Below are 8,934 nucleotides of genomic sequence, written 5' to 3'. Positions count from 1 at the left end.
AAAGGGTTTTGCACCTGTTGGGAATAGGTTTTTATTCGCCAACAGGTTTCTATTCACGAAACGTCAGGTTCCTTCATCAACAGACATCAATGGTGTCTTTTGGATTCGAAATTTTCGAACAGGCTTTTATCGGCCAAATAAAACCTTCAGTTCAAAAAATTCTTCCAACATTCTCCCCCCAGGACCCCCCTTTGGTTAGCGGCGTTGAAAATATTCCAACATTCTCCCCCTATTTTCAAAAAACCATAAAACAAAGTTAAAACTTTTAAATCAGAGTGACTGCATCACCGAAGTGACTGCCTACGTACCCGAGTGGGATCAAGCCAACGTAGTTCAAGCACAATTGAGACTAAGCATCATCGTTGAAATCAACACATAAATGATAGGTATTTTTTGGATTTGAACCTTCACTTAGTGTAAGAAACTCAAAGCCTTATCGAGGTTCTATGGTGAAACCAGTCTTGAACCAAGTACCCCTTATGATAAAACCGGAGTCTCCACACATATTGATTTCATAAAATCATGTGTTCTGTAGCCAAGCATGTTAATGGCCATGTGCTTATATCCTTGTTCATGAGTCTTCTTTAGAGAACGGTCTTCTTCTCTTAGGAAACGGCCTTATTTCCATACTCATATAGGTAAGTCTCGAAGGTGTTTCTGCGATACACCTTTTACTAATCATAGACTCATTAAGGATTTACATCCATCCTATTTTCTTGCAGAAACCAGCACTAATAAGAAATGGGAAGTTTTTATATTAGTGCTCCATAATCCACATCCATAACTTGTTGGTACCACATTGAACCTTGTTTATCCTTTTCAAAACATAGGTTGGGTTTCTGCTATGGGAGATCAAACTTCCTTCACAGACCTTAGTCCCATTTCTTTCCTTTTTATTGAAACCACTGAACTTGGTAGACTTTTCGTAAATGGGTCTGCCAAATTCCTCTTTGATTCAATAAAGTTAACCGTAACTACTCCCCTCTTGAGTAGTTGCCTAACCATGTAGTGTCTAAGACTTGCATGTCTAGACTTTCCATTATAAGTCTTATTAGAGACATTATAGATTGTAGCTTGATTATCACAATTAATCAAGACCGCCGGAGTTGGCTTCTTCCAAAAAGGAATTTCCATAAGTAGGTTTCTAAGCCAATCTGTCTCCTTACATGCATCAGTTAAAGCTATCAATTCTGACAACATTGTTGAATCAGAAATACAAGTCTGCTTCTTGGAACTCCAAGACACAGCAGCACCCCCTAATTTAAAAATCCATCCAGAAGTTGACTTGGAATTTGATTCTACATTGTTCCAGTTAGCATCGCTGTACCCCTCTAGTGCAGCGGGATAGCCTTGGTAATGCAAACCAAAATTTATTGTTCCTTTCAAGTAAGCCATAACTCTTGAAACTGCTTTCCAGTGTTCATATCCTGGATTACTTGAGAAACGACATAATATTCCCACGGCTTGGGCTATGTCCGGTCTTGTGCAATGCATAGCGTACATAAGACTCCCAATAACACTAGAATACTCAAGTTGAGCATGAGTACGGCCGGTGTTCTTCATTAACTTGATAGTATGGTCTAAAGGAGTAGGTGCTGGATTGTCATCAAAGTGACCATATTTCTTGAGAAATTTCTCAATATAATGAGATTGAGTTAAAACCAACTCATCTCCCTTTCTTAGGATCTTAATTCCCAAGATTACATCAGCCTCTCCTAAATCCTTCATATCAAAGTTAGAACTAAGAAACTTCTTTGTTTCTTCCACAACAGATATGTCAGACCCAAAGATTAACATATCATCAACATACAAACAGAGAATCACACAACCAGAACTATCATGCTTACTATAGATACATTTGTCCGCATCATTCACCACAAAACCATATGACAAAACTACTTTATCAAACTTCTCATGCCATTGCATAGGGGCTTGCTTCAAACCATAGAGAGATTTCACTAACTTGCAAACTTTCTTCTCTTGGCCTGGTAATATGAAACCTTCAGGTTGTTCCATATATATCTCTTCTTCTAAATCCCCATTTAGAAAAGCAGTTTTGACATCCATTTGATGCACAACCAACTTATGAATAGAAGCAAGTGCAATCAAGCAACGAATGGATGAGATGCGGGCAACAGGAGCATATGTATCAAAGTAATCAATACCATGTCTTTGTTTATAACCCTTGGCAACTAGCCTTGCCTTAAACTTATCAACTTCACCATCAGCTCTCAACTTTCTCTTGAATATCCATTTACTTCCTATTGCTTTAGCACCAGGAGGTAAATTTACTAATACCCAAGTCCCGTTAGTCAAAAGCGAATGCTTTTCATCATTGATGGCTTCTTTCCAGAAATTTGCATCTCTAGAACTCATGGCTTCAGCATAAGTTTTAGGGTCATCATCAGTATGCATAACATACTGGTTAACACTAAGAATTCTATTCTTATTTGCCTCTACAAGGTAATAAATAAAGTTTGGATCAGGCTTTTTCTCAATCCTTCTCTCTTACTCCTTCTAGGTTCGATATCTTCAGTAGGCACTGAAATATCATTGTCATGAGTAGGAGAGGGATTTTCATCATTGTTATCAATCTCCATAGGTTCTAGATCAGGTAACAATGGATTCTCCATGGGTTGCATTTGAGAACTGTTCCTATTTAAGTTCTCAAAGAATTCCACATCTACAGATTCTATAATCTCAAAAGTGTCAAGGTTTATAAATCTGTAGGTGATACTATTAAGAGAGTATCCCACAAAAGCACATTTATAAGCCCTGTTTCCCAACTTTGGTCTTTTGGGATCAGGCTTTCGAACATATGCTAAACAACCCCAGACTTTAAGTCTTCTCAAGTTTGGTTTCCTCTTAAACCACAACTCATAAGGAGAAACACTCTTCTTTTTCAAAGGAATTCTATTCAAAATATAACATGCAGACAACATAGCTTCACCCCACAAAGAATTAGGCAAACCAGAACTTATAAGCATGCAATTAACCATATCAATCAAAGTTCTATTTTTCCTTTCAGCCATACCATTTTGTTGAGGTGTGTAAGGTGCAGTACGTTGATGAACTAAACCATGCTCTTGACAAAAGGAATTAAATTCAGTAGGAAAGTATTCACCACCACGATCAGAACGTAAAATTTAATTTGTGCTTAATTGTGTCTCTACTTCTGCTTTATAAATCCTAAATTTATCAAAGACTTCATCCTTAGATTTCATTAAATATGTATAAGCATATCTAGTACTATCTTCTATAAAAGTGACATAATACTTATTTCCACCACGAGTGGCAGAACCATGCAAATCACCCACATCACTATGTACTAATTCAAGTAAGGAAGAATTTCGTACTACAGACTTATGGGAAATTCTAGTTATCTTTGCTTGCACACATATTTCACATTTAGAAGCATGATCAAAATTGCAATCAGAAATCAAGCCTAATCGATTCATGTTTCTAAGAGAACCATAATTCACATGCCCTAATCTACCATGCCATAAATTAACAGAGTCAACAATATAAGCAGAACCATTATTTATTAAATTAAGCTTAATCATCCCATTACAAGCATATCCTTGTCCAACAAACACACCATTTTTGGACAACACAAACTTATTAGACTCATAGGTCGTCTTGAATCCAGCCTTCATAACAAGGTCGCCGGAAACAAGGTTCTTCACGATGTCAGGGACATGTAAAACATTAGTAAGAGTCACAGTCTTTCCCGAAGTAAACGAGAGTTCAACAGTGCCTTTCCCAATAACTTTGCTGCGTTGACCGTTTGCGGAGACAACATCGTTTCCTTCTCCACTAACCGGTTCGTATGTCTTGTAAAGATTTCTATCCTTACAGATATGGATGGTTGCACCATTGTCGTACCACCATCCACCCCCAGTTTCAGCAACAGCATTGGCGGCTTGCACCACGATCACAAGTTTGTCATCGACCATATTTGCCTCCTTTTTCTGGTTCTGCTGTTGTTTCTTTTTGAGACGACAGTCACGAGCAAAATGGCCGGGTTTGTCACAGAAGTAGCAAGGGCCGACAGCGCCCTTCTTCTTACTCTTCTTGTTGGGATGCTTCTTAAACTGAGTATCATTCTTAGGTTTCAAGGAATTCGGTGTTTTAGATTCTTCTACGCTATTCACCTTAGAATGGTTTTCAGAATGTGGACTATCCTTAAGTTCTCGCTTACGAGAGTCCTCTTCTATGCGAAGATGACGTTGTAAGGCCTCTAAATCATAGTCAGTCTCAGCATGCTTAAGTTTCTTCTTATAACCATTCCAAGAAGGGGGGAGACGAGAAATAATAACCCCAACAACAAACGCAGAAACAAGATCAATTCCAGCATCCTTAAGATGATTAACTATGAGTAAAAGTTCACTGACCTGGGCAATGATTGACTTACTGTCAACCATCTTAAAATCCATGAAATTGCAAATCAGGAATTTCTTGTTGCTTGCTTCAGAAATCTTGTATTTGTTGTCAAGCGCAGTCCACAATCCCTTTGCAGTCCCAATACTCCGATGTGCATTGTACACATGTTTGTCCAGAGCATTCAAAATATGACCACGACACATGAAATCATCTTCCTGACGCTGCTTTCGTCTAGCCTTCAATTCCTCAGTGTCATTGTCAGTTGCAGCAGGAATTTCCTCCAATCCATCTTCAAGTATGTACCACAACTTGATGGTGATCAGGAAAAACTTCACAGTCTCTTGCCAACGGGTAAAACCTTCACCATCAAAACGTTCCAATCGAGTAAAGGTTTGGTTCATCACTTGCAGAGATTGAGCAGTAGCATTCGAATTCGAAGATTCACCCTCCATTGCCAGAAAGTATTTGTCTAAAAACTGTTGGAAAAAAAATGGGTTTCACAAAGGATGAATGACACAGAGAAGAAAGTGTTGCACTCCAAAACTTTCAAGGCTTGTATAAATTTCTTTTAGACAAATATTTCTACCCTCCCAATAACAATTGGCGATTACAACAGGTATGCGAAATATTTCCTTCAGGATACAATGAAAGCCCTGCAACGAAAACTGAATTCAAGGTTTGTACCCCTTGATTCAATCAAGAACACACAAAGAGATTTCTGATTTCTGATGATGCTTTTTGAAATAGAGAAAACAGATTGATTTTTCTTATATGTTAAACGAAACTGGGAGAAGCTATTTATAAAGGGTTTTGCACCTGTTGGGAATAGGTTTTTATTCGCCAACAGGTTTCTATTCACGAAACGTCAGGTTCCTTCATCAACAGACATCAATGGTGTCTTTTGGATTCGAAATTTTCGAACAGGCTTTTATCGGCCAAATAAAACCTTCAGTTCAAAAAATTCTTCCAACATTCTCCCCCCAGGACCCCCCTTTGGTTAGCGGCGTTGAAAATATTCCAACAAGAGTCACCAGTACTCAAAATAACAGTATACACTCCTGCAAATCGAGTTTTAGCCATTTTACATCTTTTACAGAGCTACCTCCATGTAGAATTTGAAAGACCGTAAACATATAGTAAGTACACTCTGGCGGTCTGGCCTAGTACCAGCTCCAAAGAAAACCTTCTTGACTTCTTGTGGTATGATTACCACCATTCATCAACCCTGACTTACAGTAGTGGCAAGCTACAAAGCACTTCTACGGAAAGAACTCCTCACATACTTAAAGAACCATTCTAACATGTCATTATGAGCTTCCTCTGCACGCTTTACAACTTCTACATTTTTGATGTTGTATCTCACAGTCCATCCGTGTCTTACCCCATTAAATATCTTTACAAAGCTACCCACCTGTTTAAATATATGCACAAAAGATTAGTAAAATCTGAGAGATGAGAGAAGTGATTCGCATTGAGTCGAATCTGTCCTAATAACATAGCTGAAAATTATTTCGCATACAATAAAATTTTCATCATCTTACCTCAGCTTTAGTTGATAAAATTTCTTCAAATTTTTTCACAAGTTCCGGTGGAGACATGTGGTCAACTTCAGCTCCCAATATCGAAATAGGTACCTTGATTTCTGAATTTTCATAAGCCGAAGCAACATTTGTTATTTCTAATAGCAATGGCGGTGAATGGCCAATAAATGCTTGAACCTTGAAGCAAACAATACCTACCTTTGATATCATCAACAGTCACGAGTGAAGGATGGAGCATCACTATAGCTTTAAGATCAGCTAGCTTAGATAGTTCCACGGATACCTTTGCTAGAAACAGACCGAACAAAAACAGATTCAATTAGTACGTAACCCATGCCACGCCTGACATTTTAACTGTAATTCCGGTAAACATAGAGATTAATCCTTACCACCCCAGCAGATCCCTGCGGCTCCAATTGCAGTAATCCCCTTGCTTCTTAGAGCTTCAATTACTGGTCTCGCTTCTTTAGCTGCATCTTCCTACAAATGATTCTTTATCTTAAAAACAGAAGTTTGACCTTATATTTGAACAAGGAATTTATAAATGAAACTTATCTGAAAAAATAAAACAGAAGGATATAAGAAATCCAAAGTATACCAACCGTTAGATGGGACTGATACCATGTCACCATAGTCTTTTCAGGACTAAAAGGATCCCCATGAAAGAAATTAGGAACCACGACATAGTATCCAGTAGCTGCTACTTTGACCTGCCAGCTTCCTGATATTAGAAAACGTGTATGTACGTTATCAATAGATGTCACATCATGTCTAACAGTAAATAGAACTTCCAAACTTATCTCAAGTTGGAGACTTTAATTTTATCAGACAGTAAGAAGGCTTCTAAATGGTTGAGTTCCATGTAAAGCAAAATAAAGCATTCAAGAGTAAAAGAGATCCAATTTAACTTGATATACCTCAAGTTAGGTGCTTCAAATCCTGCAAAAGTAGTTGAGATCATTAGTTACACGAAAATTAAACAAGCTATCTTTAATTCGAGTGAGTTAAACTATAAAGCATGCAACAGATTATGAATGATTGCAAATAAAACCAATAAATTACGTGAACCCAGATTATACTAACTCCAATACAAGCAAACCCATGAACGAAAACATCGAAAAATGAACAGCACATTTGAGGGTAATACACATAATTCCTAAAAAAAACAACTAGCTGAGAAAGCAAAAAGAAGCCATTGCAGAATACACAAATAGAGAGTACAATGAACTCATGGTATTATAAATCTTTAACCAATGTTAATTTAAGACATTTAAAAGGACAGAAGTAATAATCAAAGTGAGGTACCAAAAACATCAGAAACAAGTAGAATTCCAAGCTTTGAATCCAAAGAACCAGAAATATAGCTTTCAAGACCTCCAATATCTTCAACCCATCCAATTCCTGAACTTAAACTAAGATCTGGTGGATTCTCACAACACTGTGATCCTACCATCTCTCTCTCTCTCTCTCTCGGTTCAAAACGAAACTGTTCTGCTTCAGAACGAACAGAAAACTTAGTGATAGACAGGTTGCCCAAATTATGTGTTGCACTGTTGCTAGTCATTGGCTTTTATGTGTTGGTAGTCATTGACTTTTATATGAAAATGGGCTAGGTACATGTGTCCATGTTCTGAGAAAAGCTGGGGGTGGAAATAGTAAAAGTATCCTCCTAGTAATGTTGGCAGTTATTACAGTTAAGAGTGTACTCCAACAAAGGAGTTGGAGTTATCAAACCTCCAGATTAAGAGCTGGTATATGCTTATAGTCACGGCAGTTGAGGTCTTCTTGTTCTTTGCAGGATGGGGTCTGGCGAGGTCTTCAAACGGAGTTTTTCAGTTCATCTGCTAGAGAAAAATAGGAATACGCAAACTGCATATGCAGTGGCAGGTCGAAGCAGGTAGACTTTCTTTGCATCAGTAGTCTTTCACTTTAAATTAACTGGACTTCCAAGTGGCCATTTATCTATTTCGGATATTGTACTGTAAGCAGGCAAAAACGGAACATGGTACTTCTGACAACTCATAGTAAAATACTTCCTGGAATGGGTATTCCATAAGAACAGCTTCATTAATAGATTCACATGATGAGGATGATGATCTCGATAATGAAGCGTAGGCCTTGTTTGGTAAAATTTATGATTATAGATAATCATAAATTGATAAATGATTTTGATATAATCATTTTTAAACTAAATTTTCCAAGCACTTTTTTTTTTTAAATAATTGATTATTTTAGAATGATGGTCTCAAAAAGGAGAGGAAAGAACAATCATCTAGAATTTTTTTTAATCCTATGTAGTTTTTATGTCTCTTTTTTGATAGTTTAGGAAAAATAAGAAGAAAAATTTCAACTTCGGTTTGTTGGAAAAAAATAATTAATTATAATAATTTTCAAAACAATTTTTTTTCCGTTTATATAAATAATGGATTTTTTCAATTATGACTAAAATAAGTAATTATAAAATCCATTATAATTTATATAATGAATTATGGGATGATAATTAATTAAAATAATGGTTACCAAACAACCCCATAATGTATGGAATAAACAATGTTCAATAGATGATACGTAGTTTTTTAAAAACAAAGAGTTTGATTCACTTCATTATATTGGAACAAGTAATCTAACCGAGCAGCTATGTACACTGTTGCTTGCTGACAAGGATGAACCTTAAGATTCTTTTACATAGTAAAAAGATGAAGTCATCCAAAGGCAATGCAAAAATAGGAACCAAAAACCAATCAGCTACAAAATGAAGAGGCCCGGCCCAGCTATGTTGTTGGTGCATAGATAGATTGCCCCATAACTTTCTCCTGTATGAGGGACGGGGTTAGCTGATGAACCTTGATTTTGGGCATACCAAAATCTTTCTGGGCATACAAAACAATAGTCCCATTTTGGGTGACCTTATAAGGGGTATCCTATGGGTAGTCCAATTACCTATATACCCTTAATACAAAAATCTAAAATCAGTTTTCTAAAAAATCAAAATCAGTTTCCCTTACCATCT

The 8,934-nt window shown here is 36.9% G+C and overlaps 1 protein-coding gene across 1 annotated transcript; it reads right to left on the bottom strand.

The window, feature by feature from the left end:
- Nucleotides 1–5,629: 5,629 nt before the first annotated feature.
- On the bottom strand, nucleotides 5,630–7,377 carry LOC113272006 (endo-1,3;1,4-beta-D-glucanase-like). Its single transcript, XM_026521923.1, has 7 exons — nucleotides 7,230–7,377; nucleotides 6,833–6,863; nucleotides 6,527–6,641; nucleotides 6,314–6,404; nucleotides 6,123–6,212; nucleotides 5,925–6,025; nucleotides 5,630–5,794 (listed from the first exon to the last, which is right to left on the bottom strand). Exons 1-7 carry the CDS (start codon nucleotides 7,375–7,377, stop codon nucleotides 5,630–5,632), a joined length of 741 nt encoding a protein of 246 aa, XP_026377708.1.
- Between the last annotated feature and the right edge of the window lie 1,557 nt (nucleotides 7,378–8,934).

The sequence above is a fragment of the Papaver somniferum genome, chromosome 4 (assembly GCF_003573695.1).
Source record: "Papaver somniferum cultivar HN1 chromosome 4, ASM357369v1, whole genome shotgun sequence".
In the NCBI taxonomy this organism is placed as follows: Eukaryota; Viridiplantae; Streptophyta; class Magnoliopsida; order Ranunculales; family Papaveraceae; genus Papaver; species Papaver somniferum.
Note: the sequence above shows the minus strand (reverse complement) of the source record. Positions and strands in the feature narration are given on the sequence as shown.

Coding starts and splice junctions, on each gene's coding strand:
- LOC113272006 (XM_026521923.1), bottom strand. CDS start 7,377: ATGGTAGGATCACAGTGTTGTGAGAATCCACCAGATCTTAGTTTAAGT. Junction 6,864..7,229: donor ACTTGTTTCTGATGTTTTTG/GTACCTCACTTT, acceptor CTACTTTTGCAG/GATTTGAAGCACCTAACTTG. Junction 5,795..5,924: donor TTTTATCAACTAAAGCTGAG/GTAAGATGATGA, acceptor ATATTTAAACAG/GTGGGTAGCTTTGTAAAGAT.